Genomic DNA, 24,078 nt, shown 5'->3' on the forward strand with positions numbered 1-24,078 from the left:
GGGTATTACATACAAACAGGTGAGTAAAATGGTCAATTATATACTTCTAATAAAATTCATATATTTCTGTGTATATAGATGTCAGGTGTACATAGATGCTGCCAGGTGTACATTAAAATATCCTTGCAGTTATTGTATACTTGCAGCTGCCTATAAATGTACACCTGATGGCTGTGGTTACTTTCTTCTACACATCAAACCTTACTGGTCTGGGTAGTCAGGACATCTAGACTGAAATGCTGAAGAACTGGCTTCATTGTATTTGCTGACAGGTGAGTTTTGAATTGTTACTGAAGGGTAATAAAGGCAGAAAATGAAACTAAACGACATAATGACAATGTAATTACGTCTGCTGTCATGTCACTGTCCATCAGGATATGGATAATGTATGGTAATGATAAGGAATAGGTGGCATAGCAGAAATAAAAAATATATCATATATTAACATTATACAGAAGGTAATTCTGTGATATAATCTGTGAAATTCTGTCTTGCTTTCTAGGTGACATTATTGGTTAGTGTTAACAGACAAGAGCAGTGAAATTGGAACTGTAGAATTTAAATAAAGCACTACAATTAAATTCCATTCAAAAAGTCATTTAAGTCTAATTTATTTCAAAAAGATAAATGTACATTATGCTAGCAGCACTGTTATTCACATAATTAATAGTCATGTTAATGTGTGAAGACAGAAAAAAACACTTTGTTTTTCCCTTGTCTGACTGCAGAACCTGTTTAAATGAACATGCACTTCAGACCTCAAGTTCTGAACATTAAAAGGTATGCATTGATCATGCTAAAGGTAAACAAGGTTCATAGCTACGTACACACCTTAAAAATGATATGTAAAAACGTATGTAAGACCATACATTTGCATTGCTTTGCATTTTCTAAAATGTATCTAATGTTAACAAGTAAGACAAACAATGAAAACAGTGTAATTAAAGGCATTTATCAGCTTAATTTAAAATGTATGCATGATAATTAGCTGGCTTTGCAAGCTTCATTCCAAGAAATTTAAGGTCATTGACATCATTTAGACAGAATATTTACAAAGTACGTCTAATGCACTGTGACCAAAACAGTACTATCAAACAGGTTGGCACTTAACTGGCACATGATTCATAAATAAACCAAACCGTTTTAAAATGAGCTAGACTTTGGCGAATATCACAGTTGTATAGGTACAAAAAACATTGCAACATTTAATTTTAGGGTTTAAGTTAAGGAGCAAAGTTAGGACTGATTTATACTCTGTTCTAACTGTAATGTGCAGATATTGCACACTTTTGTACTGTGCCAGCCTTTGCAGATCATGGCTACGTATGCAGAAGTATAAATCAGCCCAGTGTGTTAATAACTGACCCATTAAAAAAAGTAAAACATTTTGCTGATTCTTTCATATCATATTTCATTTTGTAGTGTGTAGAAATCATACACAGATCTTAAAATAAACCTACTTCATAAGTGAGCGAGTTCTCAAACCAGTAGTTATTAAACTGTCATAATGAAAAACTAGTGTGCAAGAGTTCAGCTTTGACCCTGTACTTATGTTTCAGAAGAGGTAGAGGAACGTTAGACGTCTCTTTGGACAGCCTTGCGAAGGATACGCAGACGGGACATAACCTCATCCCAGTCCAGGTACGCTCCCTCCAGGTGTCTCAGGCTCCCGTCCGGGGATGCATAGCTCCTCCGGCCATGCAGTAAGCGCCAGTTATCAAAGGTCACCATATCACCTGCAAAAAATAGACATTTTTCTTGTTCAATATATATGTATTTTTAAGTGTCACAGTGTTGGATTCTTTATGTGCTGAGGCCACACGATGTATTGGTGCCCTGTCCATTGGATGTACTGCATTGCACCCAGTGATTGTGCTGAAGCCGCACCCACCGTAACCTTATCCAGGGATGCCAGGGATCTTTATCACCCAGACCTCTCCATAGTGCACTGACTGGTAAACAGGATGTCGGTGTCGGACATGCGTTCACAGTTCCTTTTTCAGGCATTAAGACGATTATAAAATGCTACTGGATGTGCTTAGTGCTTATATTAAGCTTTGGCCTCTGCACCAGTTCCAGCAGCAAAATCGGACCAAAATCTTTCCATGTGATTAAGTCAGTAATAAAATAATGTGACGCACTATGCATAACAAAAATATTACGCCAAGCTCAGAATCTGGTTCTGATTTGCGAGTCAGTATGAAGTCCAAGGAACATAAAGTAAAAGTTTAGCTGTATAACAAATCATAGGCCAGAGTTTTGTTTTCAGTTCAGAATTGACCAGGGTTAGCAAGTTTGAATACAAATTTATGTTCAGACCATACTACTAAATGCATTTACAATGTTTTAAATCCCCATACTCCTAGTATGTATTGTACAGACCATATTACTAAATGCATTTACAGTGTTTTAAATCCCCATACTCCTAGTATGTATTGTACAGACCATATTACTAAACGCATTTACAATGTTTTAAATCCCCATACTCCTAGTATGTATTATAACAGACCATATTACTGGTCACATTCACAATGTTTTAGAGCCCCATACTCCTAGTATGTATTGTACAGACCATATTACTAAATGCATTTACAATGTTTTAAATTCCCATACTCCTAGTATGTAATGTACAGACCATATTACTAAACGCATTTACAATGTTTTAAATCCCCATACTCCTAGTATGTATTATAACAGACCATATTACTGGTCACATTCACAATGTTTTAGAGCCCCATACTCCTAGTATGTATTGTACAGACCATCTTACTAAATGCATTTACAGTGTTTTAAATCCCCATACTCCTAGTATGTATTGTACAGACCATCTTACTAAATGCATTTACAGTGTTTTATATCCCCATACTCCTAGTATGTATTGTACAGACCATATTACTAAATGCATTTACAGTTTTTTAAATCCCCATACTCCTAGTATGTATTGTACAGACCATATTACTAAATGCATTTACAATGTTTTAAATTCCCATACTCCTAGTATGTATTATAACAGACCATATTACTAAACGCATTTACAGTGTTTTAAATCCCCATACTCCTAGTATGTATTATAACAGACCATATTACTGATCACATTCACAATGTTTTAGAGCCCCATACTCCTAGTATGTATTGTACAGACCATCTTACTAAATGCATTTACAGTGTTTTAAATCCCCATACTCATAGTATGTATTATAACAGACCATATTACTGATCACATTCACAATGTTTTAGAGCCCCATACCCCTAGTATGTATTGTACAGACCATCTTACTAAATGCATTTACAGTGTTTTATATCCCCATACTCCTAGTATGTAATGTACAGACCATATTACTGAACGCATTTACAATGTTTTAAATCCCCATACCCCTAGTATGTATTGTACAGACCATATTACTGAACGCATTTACAATGTTTTAAATCCCCATACTCCTAGTATGTATTATAACAGACCATATTACTAAACGCATTTACAATGTTTTAAATCCCCATACCCCTAGTATGTATTGTACAGACCATATTACTGAACGCATTTACAATGTTTTAAATCCCCATACTCCTAGTATGTATTATAACAGACCATATTACTAAACGCATTTACAGTGTTTTAAATCCCCATACTCCTAGTATGTATTATAACAGACCATATTACTGGTCACATTCACAATGTTTTAGAGCCCCATACTCCTAGTATGTATTGTAACAGACCATATTACTGAATGCATTTACAGTGTTTTAAATCCCCATACTCCTAGTATGTATTGTAACAGACCATACTACTGAATGCATTTACAGTGTTTTAAATTCCCATACTCCTAGTATGTATTGTAACAGACCATATTAGTAATTGCATTCATAATGTTTTAAATCCCCATACTCCTAGTATGTATTGTAACAGACCATATTACTGAATGCATTCATAATGTTTTAAATCCCCATACTCCTAGTATGTATTGTAACAGACCATACTACTGAATGCATTTACAGTGTTTTAAATTCCCATACTCCTAGTATGTATTGTAACAGACCATATTACTGAATGCATTTACAGTGTTTTAAATTCCCATACTCCTAGTATGTACAGTACAGTATTTGTTCAAGTAGACTGACCAGGCTCCATCCTGTAGGTGACCACATTCTCCGGCTGACCCATCAGCTCCACAAAGCTCCTCAGCGAGGAGTAAAACGGCTGCACCTGTTCCAGTGGCAAGTCCAGAACCGAGTCTCTAGTAGCGTTGTTACAATTTATCCTCACCACTCGACCCTCATGGTCCACACTGCACACAGAACCAGAGTCACAAACATCCTCTCATGAGCTACAGCTGTCATTCTTGCAGCTGGACAACAGATGGCGCTGTTTTAATATATCTACAAAATATATCTAAAAGCTGTTCAACCTGTGCTTTGGCTCATCATTGCTTTTGCTGGGAGTGTAGTTTATTGTTTCACATAACGCACCGTAGGCCCTCTGGGGCAGTAAAACATAAAGCAGATGGAAACATATATGACATCATTGCTGTCTGCTCTATAAATTCAGTGACCTCAGCGTGCATCTGAATTCCGAATAACAATAAATTCACACGCACGGCTGAGCGTGTCCTACAAAACTTATACTGTGTTCGTTATTAAAAATTAGCCAAGATGCAGATGTCTGTCACACGCATACATACTATATGAGACATTTTACAGAGTAAATTGGCAACATATGGTGATCTGCTTTTATAAAGCGTTTTATCCTGGTCAGGGTCGTGGAATGTCCAGTTTTACGGGAAACACTGGGCACAAGGCAGGCAGCCAATATGTCACTGGGGTCTGGCCTCACAGACTGAGATTTTAGGGTCTTGCTGTTTTGCACCCACACTACCTGCTGCACCACTGTGCCACCCAGTTTCAGAATTGGATTTAGTAGTATATCTTACAACATTGCTGACACAAGGCACTGACCCTAGGACCCCCGGTAATTTCCCAGTCCAGTTTTATACGTGCCATTTCTGAATACTGTACTAGCTGTATGTACTGTTATGAATAAGGCCCTACCTAATTCACAGACCGTTAAATGAGCCGTTTCCATGTAAAATCCATTTGTATAGCGTTCAAGTGCCTCACGTTTACTAGTTAATTTGCACCATGAGGCGGTCCTAGTAATCCTACGGCAATTCAGTCAGCAATCAGTCAAAATGTCCAAGATGTCGAAGTCTAAAGCAGCTAAAAACTAATTCTGTGGACAGGGGGGTGTTCTAGGTTTACATTCAACTATTTAGGTATGCAGTGCTGTGTATTGTAGCTTCCATTTATTCCATCATTTCATTTATTAGTGTTATTTAATGACTGCCGTGATATGTGGTGCTTTTCTGCCAGTAGTGTGTGTATGTGTGTGTATGTACTGTATGTCTCACTCTATAATTCGGTGCTTGGACTGCACGCTGAAGTCACAGTAATCGGACCCAGTGTCTGTGTAATCGATGTAGAGTGATGAGAGGGTGTTAAAGGCGTCAGGATCCTCCTTCCTAAGTACTTCGGCCATGTGGAAACCGTCCACCACCTCGCTCTCACCACCGTGCTGCGCCTGCTTCAGACAGTGTAAGAACTGCACCTGCAAAATCACACATAAACAGATTGGTATTACTGTCTTTAGGGGCAGAAATACACACTGGATGTTCTATTAATGTAGCCAAACTACATTTAATATGGTGTTATGGTATTATCAGCATAAGAGTTAAAATAAATAGTCATCTTGTGATGTCACAGAACGCTTGGCTTATTCTGATGCTCAGTGTGGTTTAGATCATGTGACTTCTTGATCTTAATTGTAGTCTTCCCATACTTGTTGCAGGACTTTTTGGCCCGGTGTATTTTTGTGCATGTGTGTTGTAAGTGGTGTTAATGTACTCACTCCGGGCGGGTGATGCAGAGCAGGATAATCAGTGTGCAGGCTCAGCTTGCCAGACGTGTAGGCTACGTTATTGGCCATGGGTTTATCCTGCACTTGCCATGTGTGCCTGTGGACGCAAATATAAGGTCCTCGGTTTTGTAAATGTTTATGCTTACAATGTAGTGTTATGGCAACATTGTCTTGTAGGCATACAGATTTTGTCATTACAGCTATACAGTTCCAACATGACTGACAGGCTGGGTTTGATTTGCTGACACCGGCTGGCAAATCCATAAAGCGGTAAATAAGGATAACAATCTGAGGCCGGGCTTTGTTCTAGTGAAGGGGAACCTCATGTCAGGATGCCGTGCACTTTGCCGCATTGTGTTTGTTTAACATTGTGGCAAGTCTGGGGAAGTTCCTCTCCTAAATCCTGTTTACGCACTATACTTTAATGCCATATCCTAGCGTAACATAAGCAGAATTAAATAAATACTTAAAATGACACAGCAGACTCTCTCTCGTGTTTAAATGAAAAGAAAATAATTAGACTTACTAAATCTGAAAGTACTTTGCAATGTCAATTGAGAGAAAAGCCAGATCCAAGGGACTCTGCCAACCAGGCCACCCGTTCTGACTCCTCCCGGTCAGTAGCATTGGACACAATGAGCTCATCATGAGGCTTTGGGTTCCAGTGTGGGTGGCCTGAGCTGGGGTAAAGCCACAACCAGCCTCTTTCACATTAACAGACTGTTTGTAACTAACCTAGACCGTCCCCAACGCCTTAAGTGGATCTATGTTCCTTCATCATCTCTCTACATGGGTACAATTTTGGGCGTGGTTGCTGGGATTCATTTTTAGGCACTGATCATAAGCGATACAGCCTGGCTTGCAGTCAGCATTCCAATTCATTTAAAAGGTTTGGGATCTCTAAGTATAGAGCTCTGTACAGACCAGTCAATTTATTCCACAAGTTTGGCAACTAATATCTTTTTTAAAACATTTCATTGTGCACTGGAAACAACCAAAAGTTGACGTTTATGCAAAGTGATGGGCCCAGCCCAAACTGTGTGAGAAAGCATTGTAAAGTTTTTTAACTTCGTTCCTGCCACATCATCACATGTTTGTAAGAATGTTCTATTCATGGTGATAGAAACATATTTACAACCACAGGGAAACATTATGAAAATAAACAAGGTACTTGTATATCAAATAATCAAGTTGCCACTGTTGGGTTTCTTGGGGTCTCAACCCTCAATTGCTCAAATTGCAAATTGTATTCAATGATACTTGTAGGTCGCTTTGGATTAAAGTATAGATTTGTTGGCTTTTTTGGGCGCTAAGCAGGAATACCCTGAACGATGTACCAGTCCATCACAGGGCTTTGGCCACCCCCTGTTAGACACAGCCAATCGTGTCTGTATAGATGCTTGGCTGATCAATAGCATTGCTGAATGCATTTGCATGGAAAATGGGTTGTTTAAAATGCAAACTCTCAGTCGAGGCCCTACTTGATCGAGGCCAGGGGTGGAAGCAGCGACGAAAGAACTCCCCTGTCCGGGACTGGATTGTTGACGTGGTTAAACATTAATTATCAGATATTAAATCTGTTTTTGATCGTTTTCTTCCATCTGCTCATTTTCCTTACCGCTGCCTCTACCAGCCAATGCAGGAGCTCTGCTACATCTAACTAAAGGCAGAATTCACATTTAAGCATTTCACAAGCGGCAGCTCTAGCAGGGCAGAAATCACTGCTGGAAAAGTTGGCATCCCATAATATGTCACTAAGCTCCTTAATACGACTACTGCCAATGGACCCCTGTTCTTTTTTCTTTTTTGGCTCGGATGACTGCTCGCTCCATTTTAACTTGCCAATTCTCACCGCTCATCAGGTAGGCTGTAACATTCCAACCATCAAGAGTACCTCGTTAATGAGACTGATTATCTACAAGTCTCAAGGAGTGCACTTCTGATTCATGACTTTTCAGTTTAAACCCAGGTCAGCAGTAGTGAAGCTCATTTAACTACAGCAGTTTGTTTGATTTGGCCGACATTCAGGCCTCAAAATGCTTCATCTTATCATGGTTTGAGAATTTGTTATGTCAACTATTTATCTTCGAGGGCAGATGGAGTCTCGGGAAGAAACCTAGCATGAGTGTAATATTTGTATTGCTTGTATATGACGCATCTGTGTATATACTGGTAATTAGTGTAGCCTAGTTTTTGGGTAGTGGACTATTATTTGGGTAGTGGATTATTCTTTGAATAGCAATGGCACTGACATGTTCGTGAAGGGTTTTAATATGTATACACAGCATGACATTATCAATCAAATAACAGAAAAAACATCCAGTATTAGTATTTAGTTTACACCTTCTGGGATCTACAAATTTACTCTTATTTTAAACAGTAGGGTCCATGATTATTCATTAATTTGTGTGACAAAGTGCTTAGAATAAATCACATTCAACTGTACTAAACAGTATGTCAAATTAGTGCACTATTAGTGTTACTATTATTCTAACCCACTATGTAAAAAGTAGTATGTAGTTTGGGATGCTGCCTTTGAGTGCAGCAGAGGTGGCACGCTGGCTCGGTGGGTAGCACTGTCCTGGGTTCGATTCCCAGGTGGAGCGATCCGGATCCTGGGTTTCCTCCGGGAGCTCCAGTTTCCTCCCACAGTCCAAAAACATGCAGTCAGGTTAATTGGAGACACTGAATTGCCCTGTAGGTGAATGGCTGTGTGTATGTGTCTGCCCTGCGATGGACTGGCGCCCCGTCCAGGGTGTTACTCTGTGCCTTGCGCCCATTGAAAAAGAAAAAAAAGCTGGGATAGGCTCCATATCTCCCCCCCCCCGACCCTAATTGGATAAGCGGTTAGGAAAGTGAGTGAGTGAATGTACACTTTACCTTAACTACTGTGTGTTTGATACTTACCCGTAGAAGGTGAGTCGGAGGTAGCCGATTCTCTGACTAAGCCTGGCCACCTGACCCTTCTCTACCGGTGCCCCTTTTAGGTACACGATGCCGAAACGGCGCAGAGCGGTAAGCCAAGCCAGAGCGGCTTTGTCGTCATGCAGGACCTCTTCAAAATCTGCCACGGGGATTCTCAGCCCGGAGTCCCAGAACTCACGTTCTACGAGAATGCACAGGTATTTACTTTTAAATATATGTAAAAAAACATAATACAAATATTTCAGATACATATAGAAGGATGGATCAGAAAAAATATGGACACAATGTATGACCATTATACAGTATTTACATTATATATTAGGTACACCTATATGTAACATACATTCATTAATTATTATATAAGTTAAATCTACCTTACAGATGAACTTTGTGGTTATATAATTACTGACTGTAGCCCATCTTTGTACATCTCTGTACATTTTGCCACCCCCCTGTACCCTACTGATCAATCGACAGTTGATATTTGACCATCTGCAGCACTGTAATGATGCCAACATGGTAATAACCTGGTGGTATGAGATGTACTGGTATGAGTATATCAGGTGCAGCACCTATCTTAGGTGTACAGGTAGACCTAAACAATGTGTGGTAATCTTCCTCCAGTCTATCATAGACTGTTTCTAATACGAGGATTCAACGAGGATGGTTTAAATTTTTGACTGGAACACGATTGTTCTCCCAGCTTTGACAATAAGGTGATTACAATCCCAAGACAGCTAAGCCTGCTAAAATCATACAAGTACAGTTTACACTATCATGTCTGTATCTTGTTATTGCAATAGCCAATTGTGAAACATTTTGTATCTGTTTTATGTTGTTTGCACATTTTTTTAATCAGGTTGACAATCTAATGTAGTAGTATTGCAATATCCTATGCCAGAAATTAAAAAGGTGCCAAATGTGTAACAAATCCTGACAGAAGGACCTTCAATATCAAGGTTAGACGAATATAGTTGCACACACACGGTCCTAATGTCACTGTCTGTTCCTCTCTGTTCAACGTCTGGCTAAACAGAATAAATGACAGCTCCACACGGCAGCCGTTAAATAAAAAAGGCATACGTAATGGAAACGCAGATCTATCCCGGCTAGCTATTTGACATTCTATTCAATTGGGATCATCTGTGTGTATGTCTTCAAGGTCGAAGCCAAAACATGGCGGTTAGAGTGTGTCTGAGACACTTTGGGATTAATCAGGGTGAAAAAACACATATTTCAGTTGGCTCCTCTAAGTGTTTCCACCGTGGTGTGTGTGCGTATGCAGATTTATGTCTGGGATTCAGCAGTGGAGAGCGAAGCGGGAGAGAGAGAAAAATGCTCGTTTCATACCTGTTTTTTTTAAGTGTACCTTATGCTAAAATGAACCTGTTTACACCTGACGGGGTTTTAGAATTTATTCAGGTCTAACAGTAACATGAAGGTCAAACTACTTAAACACGGTCCCGGTCTGCAGTGGTCAGTATCTATCAAAAGTGGTCCAAGGAAGGAACAGTGGTAAACCGGCGACAGGGTCATGGGCGGCCAAGGCTCATTGATGTACACGGGGAGTCCAACAGACGAGCTACTGTAGCTCAGATTACAGGTTAATGTTAATGCTGGTTCTGATAGAAAGGTGTTATAATACACAGTGCATCACAGCTACAGGGCTGTTTTGGCAGCAAAAGGGGGAACAACATAATATTAGGAAGGTGGTCATAATGTTATGCCTTATCGGTGTATATAATGGTGGTTTTTGCATTCCTATTTCAAACCCTATTCGTTTAATGTACATTTTATCAGCCTCTTTTTTTAGTACACCGTTATAAACCATGTGGTCCATGACTGCTCAACTTATCACCTCTTAATTAAAAATGGCACCATATTGTTTGTTTAATTTTGTCTCAGCCAGCCAGTTCCCATCTGTTCCATGAGTCTCCCCTATTGCACAGCTGGCAATATAAAGGGTAATATTGGTTGATTAAAGTGTGTGGGCTTTTTTTTCTATGTTAAACAATACAATTGCATCATCCACTTTAGTGATGATTTATTAACGCAGTCATCTTTAGAGAGCCTTAATCCTGATCCAGGCCATGATGTAACATGCAAAGCATCACCAATGCGAAGCACTGACAATAGTCTGTTTATTCACTGATTGATTCAAGTAATTTAAAGTAGTCAGTCTACTTATTATCTAATTATTTGTAATTATCATACAGATTTTCTATTGTGATTACTCTGCTGCCTGCACCACCCCAGCACTGGCCAAAGAGAGCTGCTGACTTGCCTTGCATCATCCCTCTCCCCCACATGTGTAGTCATTGGACACCTCTTGTACACCAGCCAGTGGTGGATTCTATCAGTCATGCTATTCCCCTTGTAAATCCCCTACCACTCATGCCAGCGTTTTGACCGGACGCAAAGGTCGTATTTTGCAGTGGCAATGAGCAATGAGAAGCCCCCCTCACCTGCCCATCTGTGTCAGTTGGATGACCCGTCAGGTTAGTAGTACCTATGAGCTTATTGTACCTTAGCTTACGACTTAAATAATTCATACACAATATTTAATCTTCCAAATACCCAGTCATGTGGTAGCAGATCAATGTATTACAGGCATGAATAGGCACGTTCGTCAGTGCCAGATGGCTCGGTTTAAGTGCGCCAAAGCTGCTGATCTCCAAGGATTTTCACACAAAATGGTGCGAAAAACAAAAAACATTTAGTTCTGCTTATTTACGAGGGAGGTCGTAGAACAATGGTCTGACTTGTGCGAGCTGACAGGAAAGCTACAGTAACAACTTTACAATTTTGTCGAGCAGTAAACCATCACAGGACATCAAACTTTGAGGCAGATGGGGTACAACACTAGAAGACCACATTGGGTTCCTCCTGTCAGTCAAGAATAGATGTTTGTGGCTACATTGGGCAGAGACTGAACAAAATGGGACATTTAGAGATCGTCTCAATTTCTGCTGCAACATGCAAATGACAGGGTCAGAATAGTGTGTAATTATACTGGTGGTGGTGGTGTAATGGTGTGGGGATTCCTTCACACGCATTGATCACCCTAATACCAGTTTAGCTCTGTCAGTTTAAATAAGTACACTGGTACCTTGAAACTCGACGTCAGTTGGTTCTGGGAGTGGCGTCGTGTTTAAAAGACGTTGAGTTTCAAGATATTTTTTCCCATAAGGATGTATGGGAAACCTGTTAATGCGTTCCATGGTCCTGTAGAACTGTATATATTTTAGAATAATGTAAATAATGTGGTTGTTTTTGACACTTATATACTGAAAATAACACAAATATAATATATAAACACTGAAATACAATTAAAACACAGTTTATTGTTTATTGCTTATGCTTCTTGGTTGACCCATGCTATAATAGCTTCTTAATTATTTGACTTATCACAAACCACACATCATCTCAAACTGGTTTTTATTAACATCACTGACTTCCCCAGTCACCAGAATTGGTTCCAATACAGCTAAAAAATCTGCACTGATAGCATTATGCAGTTGTGACAATGTGAATCAAATTAAACTCAAAGTAATGTTTTTTTTAATCCTGCGACATCCATGCCTGAGACTGGTGTTTTGGAGAAAGTGCATTCTAGCCCTCAAACTTCCAGATTGGTAGCTATCGTGTAATGCCTAGACTGAGACAATGACACAATAAGTGGTCACTGTCAATGACTAAACAAGAATATGTTAGGGTTTGCTGTAGTTAAACTAAGAGATTTAACTAAGAGTTTCAATAAAGTCTGGCCAGTCATAACAAAAAAAGACTCGAACCACAATTAGACAGTTGATGAGAGGTAAATGAAGATGGAACAGCAAGCAGAAGATTATGATTACACAGAGAAACAGAGAAAGAGCTGAGCTGTGGGCCCTGGGTAAGGAGGTTCAGACGGTGCTGCTCTGCCATGTCATGATGCTCGGTATTCTAACTCACACCGATACACAGGCGATGTTAGGGTTTTTTGGCAGGGCTCACTCGGGCGTCAGAGCCAATCAGAGATCAGTCTCACTTACATAGTTTCCAGACGGGTTTGAGTGAAATAATACCTCTGTGTGTCTCAAACTAAATTCACTGCGCTAGCATTATCAAACTGTGTAGGAAGGTAGATAAGTAATGGTTTGGTTTAAAACAAATGTACTCACAAATTTAGTTATAGAAGTGTAAATAATCACCTTAATACTATTAGATACTTAAATTGTGTAAGATGAGCAGACTACTAACAGGATTTTCCAGTTTCTTTCCATTGAGAATGTTCCCTGCCTTAGGGAATCCTAAACATCTACTAAACATAACAGGTAACACCATGAATATAGTTATTTAATTAGAAAAAGTCTTCTATGCCTGCCAGGATACTGAATCAAGGCTGATGCACTTTTTATATACTTATGTGTCTGTGCTTGTGATACAGAACACCTGGGAAAGCCGGAATTGGCACGAATACACAGCAAGGCTATTGAACATGTGTGGCTCTGCGGAGAGAACATTCCTATTGTAAGAAACACAATACTCAATTAAATTCATTCCTTAGGCTTAATGGGAGAACTACTGGCTTACTGGGTGCAGAAAATGTGCATTATGATAAGTACATAATTAAAATTTCATCCTGTTTTATTACCGGGGTTACCCGAGCATTACGCCTCCCCTCTGCTGATGCTGACCTCCACTGTGACTGAGGAGAGCCGTGACTAACGCACACCCCCTCCGACACGTGTGCAGTAGCCGACTGCATCCTTTCACCTGCAGGAGGCGACTTTACATGTGGATCAGCTTTGTGTATGAAGAGTCACACCCTGTTTTCAATATCCCTCGTCTCTGTGCAGATGCCATTAATCAGCCAGTAGAGGTCGCAGTTGCATCAGTTATTATCGTTGTTCGTGTAGGCGCTTAGCGACAAGTTCGAGATGCCAGGTCTGGTGTGCTAGCGTGTTTTACCACTGTGCCACCCGAGCACCTTCGTTGTATATTTTTCTTCAATTCAAATCACAATGATACCTTTTAAGATGAGGGTGGGTGAATATTTTCCATTGCAGCTGTCAACTTTGACCAATAGAAAAGACCAATTTTCCATCATTAAATTATTTTAACTGTATTCTTTATAATTATGTCGTTGTCCTTGGACAAAAAAGCTGTTTTAGCAAAAAAAAAATCATGCATTTTAATGACTATTTAACCACTAGGGCATCAGGTAGATTTTGTACGGTTCTTGTTTTTAAATGTGCAGTAAAACCGCTAATGAGTTCCGACCAAAGACCTCCTCAGTAGCAAATAAAAGTCTAGATAAACAAGCTATAATTAACAACCAACAAACACAGCAGCTTCAAAGAGAAAGAGGTTTGTGTGAAGCTTCTTTCCTACTGGGTTTAGTTATTTAGAGGGTTGTAAGATTGGCTTATTAGTAGGTGAAGACTGAAGGTACTTTCCTTTAAGCAAACATAAAAACAAACACTGGCAGCCACGTGTAAAGGGCGGATACAAAAGGCAAGGTCCTGAAAAGGATTAACACCACTCTGCTATGGGTAGATGCATTATAGTTCTCATCTCATTTCTCAATGAATAGGTGCAAGTCACATGATTAGGAACAGCCAATTGGAGGGTGAGTATTAAATGGTCAAGGTGTGCATTAGATCTCTCTTTTTGCATGAAACACTTTGCTAAAGTAGCTGTATCAGGCTGCACAAAGAGCAGTAAAGAGCTGCTACGTATTAAATATAGTATTAACTATGTTGGGGACACTGTATGGTTACAAAAATGTGGTGTAAAATGTAGCCCAAAACAGGGTCTAGTGCATTTTCTAAACTGTTTGGTCACTTAAAACCCTGAATCTCCCAAGCAAACCTCATTTTTGTCCCTGTAATACCTCAGCAGTTACCTATAAAGTTTCATGTTTTCATTTTAAGCAGCCTGGATTTACTAGTTACAAGTTCCTGTGTCAGCAATTGATAAATACCCTAGTACGAGACCCTTCATCATGGTGGATTCTCCTCAAGCAGACTTGTGAAAAGTAAACACTAAGGCCAGGAGGCATGAACACACCAGCATCACATCAAGGGCCGAACGACAGGCTCCGGAAGAATTTTAACTAGCTCTGCAGACAGGTCGTGTGTATTTTATAGGAAAGATGTCTTCACGAGAGGTACAGGTTGACCCTTTGGGTTAAGGGTGTTTAGGTGGATACATGCAGCCCGGAGTCTTGAAGGAATGAGAATATGTTTAAGCCATTGCTAAGAGCGGGGCGACTCGGTGAGAGATTTTGTGGACTGTTTTTACAAGCACGCAGAGCTAAAAGTTGTTTTGCCATGTTTTAATAGAGTTCTTAAAGTGGTTTGATCCAAACAAGACAGAACTGGTTATACTGCTAAAACTGCAATGAGCCGTGCTAGAACTTTCACCACTCACCGGCGGAAAAATGACGTCAGGGAGAAGCCAGTTAAAACCTGAGGCTTGTCCAAAGACTGGAAGACTTGTGTGCTTTACTTTACTTTTGCAGTTTGGAATTACCTGGATTTCTGCATTGATCATTAAAAATATGTCTAAATATCATCCACATATAAAGATAAACCATAACAGGTCCATTTAATATACTGTAAGTTAATAAAGTAAAGTAGCTCACCATAAAATATAAACAATTTGCTGCTACTTCATGATTCACTACTACCAATTCATTTTACTATCTGTTTTCTTGCGGTCAGGGTTGCTGTGGGTCTGGCACCATCTGGAAACCCTACATACAAGGCTGGACAAACCCTAGATTGGTTGACCCATGTCAAAACCCATACAGACATATAGACAATGGGCTAACATGTAATGCTCCTTAAGCACAGTGGTTGGAGACTCATGTTGATTCAAGGCACCCATTCCTCTAGATGCAGGATCGCACCCCAAGTGCTACAGCCTCTCTACTGAAAAGGTAACAGATGTACCACAGCCTGTAATACCACCTGTCTGAGAAATAATAATAATCAAATAATCAAATCACTGCCATTTTTTTATTCTGTGTACATAAATGATCTAACTGAACTAATTGAAGCATTAAGCAGTTTTCTTTCGCCACACAAGGGTTGGTTCAGAGCATGTTTCAGCACTCTTTCCCATTTGCCCCTGATTATTATTCCATATGGCAGGAAGCAGGGAGAGATTTTCCACTCTGGGGCTATCCTTTGAACATGTCAACTCACAGACAGACTCATGCTTCAGCCATGAGGTTGGCCGTTACGGCAACCGCAAATGTAACTCCTACACTGGCTTTACACAAAAAGTCATTATCTCAGAATGCATCGACAGCATTTCTTCGACAGATGATTCACACATCAGAATCACTAGCAGTAACACTAACACTATGAACCAGAATTTATTTGACCTAGTTCTGACCTGGAAAAGTATTCTCTGTAGGAAATACAGCAAATCTACCTAAATCAGTGTCTCATTTCTACTTACTTTTCTAGTTACTTGCTGATTTTAGAAAGTGCCCAAGTCTCCTCTTAACACAATTGAACATTGTATGACCACTGACTTTACATTATATTACATTTTTACATTAGAAGCAACTTGCAACACGTCTGCTATTGTAGTCAACAGCCAGTCAAGGTAAGAGGGTGACACTGACTCACCTTTAAGGAACAGCTCTTCTTGCTTTGCTTGTCTTGCTTCAGGTGAAAAACACCTCTTCTTCAGCCAGTCGGGTTCAAACTCACTGCTGTGTTGGTCTGGCCATGTGATAAAGACCTATGTGGATAATATTCGTCTAGAAATTATTCTGACTCTAATTTGTACAAAGGCACCAGTGTATTACGTTCAAGGAAAGGGAGAATATGTTAGTCTACTAGTTTGAAGACCAGGATCTGATACACATACAACACATTCTACCTTGTTATTCTCAGTGATCTTCACTTGATCCATTCCAGTGTTCACATCTAGGTCAGTGAGCAGCAGACTCCGTGCTTGTGCTGACTGAAGGGTGCACAGAGGGCACTGGCAGTTATCCCTAAGCCAGGTAAACGGATAGAAACTACAGGTCCCATCATCCCACTTCACCTGTAGCAACCTTTCATGGTCCAGTGCACAAGCCTGTCTGACCACTGTATTTCCTCGGACAGTAGGTAGAGGCTCCACGGCCAGTGTCTGATGCCCAAAGCGAGGAACTGTAACTGGCTTTGAGGGGCGACCGACACCTTTGACCAGCTGCAGGGCCGCTTTGGAGGCACAGCGAGACAGACCGGATAACATCCTGACCTGCAGTCTGGGGGGTAGCAGTGAGAAGCAGTATGTTCAAATGGAGACATGTTAAAAGGGTAATATAAGAGCTTTATAGGTTTGTTTATAATGGTCACGAACATTCTTGATGCCCTGTGACCATGATGAAGTGGTTAGTGAAAAAGTAAAGATATGATAAATGATCGTAGCTATATTGATACCCAGTGATCCAACTTATTTGTAGGTGTAGAAGTGTGTTTAATACACTAGGTATTTCGGTATACGGTTTTGCATTGGCTTTGTATGTAATTGTATTGTTATCAGCTGCGTCAAGGTTGCAGTCCATAGTGAAAACACAGTTATGTAACCTGCATGACGTACCTACTACAGTTCCATGCGGTCCATTAACTAGGTAAAAGGTGACAGTGCGCCCTTGATAACCCGTAGTTCATGTTCGATTCCTTAAATGCTGGAGTCGACTCCAAATGATTCAATTAACCAATAGAAAAACGAAGACATAACACAGTAAACCATACATTAAATGACTTGCAACTCGATAGATAACACACTGATATATTACGCTACGTATATAATACACTCCATTTGTAGTATATTTGATATAAACGTATTAAACCTTGTTCCTCGGGTACACAATAAGTCAGTGTAATAAAACAAAATTCCTAAGTTCTACTAATAGCCGAGCAAATACAACATATCACTCTTGTTACGTCGTTATTATTAATGTTATTTTGTCAGATGTTGTGTTCAAAATAAGACAGTCCAGGAGTCGACTCGATTACAAAAACGTAGAATAACTAGAATAACAGAGTTGACTCTTAGGAACCGATTCGCAGAGCTACACATCATGTGTTCACTATTACCGGTTTCAGCACAGCGTTGTTAGGCAGTTTCTGACGCAGTTTTAAAAAGTGTAACAAACATTTTTTATTTTTTACAATTGCTGTAGCCATAATTTAGGTTACATTTAGGCAGAATTTGGGTAAGTATGTTGGTATGGGTGGAATGTGTGTTTATTTAGTTATTTAGCATAAAAGTATCTAAAAATGGTTAGCCTTAGCCACTTAGCAAACAAACTAGCATAATACTATGAGCTACTGTTAGACATGTAGTATCATAATAGTAAAAAGGGTATGAAATAATGTACAAACCTGTATTTTATTAATATAACCTGCTGTACTAAATAGCTTACCTTTAGAGTAAGTAGGAAAAGCTGTTTTATAGAGAGAGCAGGAGAGGAGTCGGTAGGTTATTCATCAGTGTAATGTGAGCAAGGGTTTATTAGCACGAAAGTGGGTGAAAGGTCGCTCTGCTTTGTGTTCACACCCACCACGAGTGTGTGTGGAAATTCATTCATTTAAATAATGTAAATAAAGGCCTGGAATTGCTCAAGTAGAATTTTGAAACTTATTTAACCTGGTCAGGGACGCTGTTCCAGTAAAAAGATGGGATGCAATGGGAATACACTTTGTGCAAGACAGCATTTCTTTGCAAGAAGACACACCAATTTAGTTATCTGTTACTTAGGGGGAGTTAAGTGTTGCATGTTATTGTGAGGAATCACACGTGGACACAAGAGAACATGCAAAACTTCTTACAGACGAGCTAATCCAAGGCTCCAGAATCATGTTTCTGTGTGGCACCCACTCTACCTATGTAATGCAAGTCTGGCCAAGACAGATATTATAATTAGAACAAAATGTATAAAATGTAAATGCAAACCTATTTTTGCCATTTCTTTCTCCAAACGTATGTGCACATATCCGGACAAAAGGGAAAATGACATGTAATACCAGCATTTGCAATAACATTTTTACATGTGTCATTTGTGACCAAAATAAAAATACAATTAAAACTGCTATTTGTCATTTAATTTTGAATCAGAATCAGAATACTTTATTGATCCCAGAGGGAAATTGCAGTTCTTACAGTACCACCCATTTATGTAGAAAGAATAAACACTCTACTAGCTTAAAACAAAGAAAAAAAGAAGAAAATTAGAAGAATATTATAATAATTATATTATATATTATAATGTATAAAAATTTTAATATTTAAATAAAATTTAAATATTATAATAATTATATCATATATATTATAATATCAAAAAATTTGTCATCATCATTTTGGCTATATCTAATATGGTATGCTAATAGACAAAAAAGAAAATCCAAGCTTCACTTCGGCTTTGCCTTTGTTCATGAAATAATGTAATATATGTGTCATAACTAAAATCCAAAATTTTTACGTTGTATTTCTTTTTCATAGCAATAGGCAGCAATAGTCACAGTAGTTTGCAATTCCGTCTTCAGCGTGGACGTGCTTTAAGTGCCAAAAAGGCAAACGCAAATGGACATTTTTTGTTTTCCACTTTGCTTTCTTGGTTTTAAATTTGCCAACATCTAAATGTATTTTTATTAACAGTGGATGGGACTAAAACTTTAGAACTGCCTGTGAAATCCAGTGGAGGCAGCTCACAGCTGCAGGGTGAACGTATTGTTAGAAAAGGCATCCGAGACAATGAGATTGGTGAACTGCCAGGACGAAGATTACATATTACTTTGATGTGAAGTGATATTAAACAGAAAACAGAGCAGAGATACTGTTGTGTGCCAGAATTTATGCGAAGTGGTTTAGTGCTTAAGCATGCGGTCAAGGACCATGGCAAACCCCCTCCTTCAGTAGTGCCGCTACCAACAGGGATTTTATGGGCAGTTCCACAGTTTTAGCTGTGCTTACATGTTGATAAACTTAAACGCAAGAGAGCACAGTGTGGAAGCTTTGATGTGTTTTGGTTTTCCCATAAACATGGTCTCCCAAAAACAGGCTCAACAAGTGTAAATTGACCCTGTGTGCAAGTAAATAAGCAAACGTGTGAAACTCTGTGATGTATTGGTGCTCATTTCTGGATCTATTCCTACTTTGTACTCAGTGTTCCTGATTAGGCTTTACCACAACCCTCATCGGTTTAATAAAAACCGACAGGCCTAATTTTAAAAATAACTTAACTATATTTTCTTAACTACACTGAAGCATGTATTCATTTTGTGGGTTTTTTTTTTATTTGCTTATAATTTATTGTGTAAATACTGTAATTTACAGTTAATTACATAGTTTCTTCTTGTAAACCTGTGGTTTCAGAAATGATAATGTGGTCCCTTTGATCACTGGCTTGGCCTGTAATAGTGCTAAAGCCTAATGGTCAGACACACTGTTCCCTGCTGTGTATGATTGAGAGATCACAGAGCTTCAGGGCTATTTGTTCTTTATGGCTGTCCTGAAACCACACATTTATTGGGAAACACCCATTCTGTCTAGGGGAAACAGAACTGCACTCGAGCAGCTGGTTGCATGACTGTGTAAGGGCCACGATCACCTGTACGAGGTTCAAAAACTGCAGTAAATAATCCATGATCTTTAGATGAAGACTTGTTCTCAGGCTCTGCCTGTAATCCTTGCTCTGTTAGCAGATGCTGCCTTGGCACATGTACTTAGAGGTCTTAAAGATTAAAAACAAATGTGTGTGGTGTGCGTGTGTGTGACAATTTTTAATTCCTATAAATAAAAAACGTATACTGTGACTAATTCCACAGGCTTTATAGGATTATGGGAAGTTTATAAATAAATGATTAAGCTGGGACGTCTGTTTTTACTGTTAATCCTTTCTTTTCGTCTTTTATTTAGAATGAAATATTTGGACCGCACAGTCATCTTACAGAACCTTTTTTTTCCTCTGAGCAATGGCCAATAATGCGTGTTGTGCCCGCGAGTGTTTGTGAGTCTGTGTGGCACTTGCTGTCTGGATTGGTCCAGGTTTTTCTGCAGTGAACCGGGATCATAAAAGATAAATCAGCCCAAGCCAGTTTGGCTTTCAAACAACATTTCTTCACTTAATTCCCGTCTGCATTTTACTGCTCTGGATTCCACATTCAGTCTGTCCGTTGGGTATAAAAGATGACTTAAAGCATTCCAACACAAAATCACACGCATTCTAAATCTTTAAAGGTTTTTTTTATTAGAAAGTGGAACAAACACAACCTCTCAGGAATGCGACTACACATGGTAGAAGCTTTGAAGTCCAGTAATTCTGCCCGCAGTTATCTCGTTCTCTCTGAAGATACGTCATGCCCTGTCTCGTTGCTTTCTGCAAATAATTACTCTAATATATGTATTTATACTGCACGAACATGAAAAACCTATAGTCACAGTCTGGCATTTAAAAGCTCACATTAACATTTACAAACTTCCCGTGGAACATACAGTCTTAGAAATACTGTATATTTCCTTTTTTAATTAGAATTAAAATGCTTTTTTAATACAATACATTCAAGCAGTATGCATTTAAAAGAATAGTCGGATTGCAAATACACAACAAAAAAAAACATAGATTATAAAAAAGTAAATGTTTTTTAGATAAAATGTGCACTCCTTTAGGAGTTTCCATAGTTTTGCAGAACAAAACATTCAAGTAATGTCTAAAAGCTCTTGAATGAGTACTACTAAATGAAAAAAACAGCTATTATTACTAGGTTTATACAAATAACTTGTAAATGCCAGGAAGTTGTTCAAACCGTGCTTATTGTGAAACCATTGAAATGCCTGAGGATTAGAACCTGATGGTTCTTTTATGAACTGACAGACAAGAATTGTTGTTTCCTCCAGCCCACTCCGCTGTATTGTCTACAGTATAGTAGCCTGCGTACAATTATGACAGGAAGACAGTTGTAACAGTAAATACCTTTACAGTCAGCATGAGTTTCAACACAAGCATTTTTTTTTACAAAAGTTAATAAAATAAACTATATTTGTATCAGTTGTTGTGTAACAAGAATAATGTAAAATTTTGGGGAATGCGATAACAGCTGCAGATAGTAAAAGCCCAGACATAAACAACCAGTTCAAGCCAATGTGGAAAAATCTGTAGTATTTCTATGCCTCAAAATTTCGTTACAAAAATAACACCATTAAAGTGTCCATCTTTTTAATGTAAGGCAGTTAAATAGTTGTATGACTGTTTTACAGCTTTGTTGTACAAATAGCTTAAATTGTAATGGGACCTTGAACTTAAAAACCAGGCGCACACAAAGCTGAAGTACCTGCATTCCAATCCTTCCTTAATTTAAGCAATTAGGTATTAGGATTTTGTAAACCAAAATGTGTTATAAACACTTGGAGACGTTATGACTTTTCCATCCGCTTTTTACAATGTGCATTAAAAACAAATGTAAAAGCCAGAAATGTAAAAACCTCTATATTTCTCTGTCGTCATTCTGAAGATATCAGCAAAATTAGTCTTATTAGCACAAATTAGAATTAGAAATATACATAAAACACTGTAGAATAGTTAGAATATATGATACTACAGTTAGATTTAATTTTGTATACTGCACACCTGTATTGTTAAACGCATAATAAATGTTACAACTGTCTTATGGCTCTGTTACAACTGAGATAAGACCAAATACAAGAAATGTGCACCTTGTCCCTTCACTTGTGGGACAAGTTTTTCACCCTGATTTTGTTGGTAAGTCACTAAAAGAAATAAGTAGACATATATGATGTTTTGCAAAAGTAAAATGTCTTATACTTAGTCTACCTACATACAAAAGCCTGTATTTTGTTAAGTTATTGCACAAAATAGCTGCATTATGTTGGCCAAATGTCCATGTAATGCACTTAATTTAAAAAAAGGGCATCACCATACCCATCTTGTGTCCTGTTTTTGGTGAGCACGTGCTTCTTTTACACCTTCAGGAACTCGTTTTTCAGTCGGCTCAGGCGCGTGCCATGGCTGCGAATAATAAGGGACAGGAGTTCGTGCTTGTCCTTGAGCGCGAGCGCAACGTCCAGCGTCTCCCGCATAGAGTCACGAGCGTGCACCACCATGGCCAGGAAGTTGTCTCCGACCCGGTGATCATCACGCAGCTCCTGTTCCTGGCTCTGCTTAAACTTCACCTCCAGCTCCAGCAGAGACTTTTCAGAGCTGGCGAACGCCTCACTGATCTGCGTGCTCTCACGCTGCAGGAACTCGCCATAGCTGTGCTCGCCATCCAGGTCGACCGCCACACTCCGACCGATGCCCTCAAGGACGCGCGCGGCATCCTCCACGTGCCGCTTGAGAATGGTAAAGTCATCTTTAATCACAGAGTCCTGGTCCTCGTCCAGACTGCAGCGGGTCTCATCAGTCACACGGAAGAGCATCTGGCACTGCTCAGGGTCGTCGTTCTCCTCATAGTAGCCATCTGGTACAAAGTAGTGATGAAAAGTGCCGTTGGACATCTCCGGGTACAGGAGGCCCATATACGCGGCGCCGGCTCGCATGTGAATCAGACAGAGTAACGCGAGTAACTCGAGCGCCTGTGTCATGTTCATGTATTCATTCAGCAACCAAAGTAGTCCTCTGATCTTTAAGCAGTCTTCGTTAAGCGTCAACGGCAGCCTCTTGTATAACAAACATCTCAGCAATTAATTATTCATATCCAGATTAGATCATTTGGAAGTCTTTGAATCCGATGTCCTCTTCTTGCTTTTATTCTCTCTGTTAGTATTTTTAAAGTGAAAAATCGTAGAATTCTTCAGAGCTTAAATGATTGTCCTCACTCAGTCCTCCCTGCTCGCTCTCTGTCTGTCTTCACATCTGGCTTGCCGAGGCAGCACTAGGTTTAGACTAATGATCCCCCTTGCTCCACTCTCAAATTACAAGCCTGACACTGCCTCACTTAGAAGGCAGCGCATAGCTGGCAGCCGGACTATTTCAAGCAGTAGTTTGTTATTGGAGTACCGTGGGCTTTAAGCACTAAGTACTAGTAATATATTTATATATGTATTTTAAGTACTATTAATATAGATGTTAGTGGTGAAATATTTTACTTTGTCTGCTCAGTTACAAGTTTATATAAAGATAGGTATTGTAAAGGCGGTTAGAGTATAGCATGGAAAATAAAAGTAGGATTAGTTTACTCATACTACATACTACAAATTAATATTATCTCTTTTTTAATAAAAGCTTTTTTCCT

General features: G+C 39.2%; 2 protein-coding genes across 2 annotated transcripts; both read right to left on the reverse strand.

Annotated features, from left to right (window-relative positions):
- Positions 1-594: 594 nt before the first annotated feature.
- On the reverse strand, positions 595-18,330 carry bbox1 (butyrobetaine (gamma), 2-oxoglutarate dioxygenase (gamma-butyrobetaine hydroxylase) 1). Its single transcript, XM_062989872.1, has 8 exons — positions 18,255-18,330; positions 16,718-17,090; positions 16,462-16,576; positions 8,816-9,014; positions 5,900-6,005; positions 5,403-5,599; positions 4,117-4,283; positions 595-1,736 (listed from the first exon to the last, which is right to left on the reverse strand). Exons 2-8 carry the CDS (start codon positions 17,075-17,077, stop codon positions 1,576-1,578), a joined length of 1,305 nt encoding a protein of 434 aa, XP_062845942.1. The 5' UTR covers positions 17,078-17,090; positions 18,255-18,330; the 3' UTR covers positions 595-1,575.
- A 4,145-nt stretch (positions 18,331-22,475) lies between these two features.
- On the reverse strand, positions 22,476-23,672 carry fibinb (fin bud initiation factor b). The gene has a single exon (XM_062989879.1). It carries the CDS (start codon positions 23,432-23,434, stop codon positions 22,805-22,807), a length of 630 nt encoding a protein of 209 aa, XP_062845949.1. The 5' UTR covers positions 23,435-23,672; the 3' UTR covers positions 22,476-22,804.
- Between the last annotated feature and the right edge of the window lie 406 nt (positions 23,673-24,078).

Source organism: Trichomycterus rosablanca, chromosome 27 (genome assembly GCF_030014385.1).
Source record: "Trichomycterus rosablanca isolate fTriRos1 chromosome 27, fTriRos1.hap1, whole genome shotgun sequence".
Classification (NCBI taxonomy): Eukaryota; Metazoa; Chordata; class Actinopteri; order Siluriformes; family Trichomycteridae; genus Trichomycterus; species Trichomycterus rosablanca.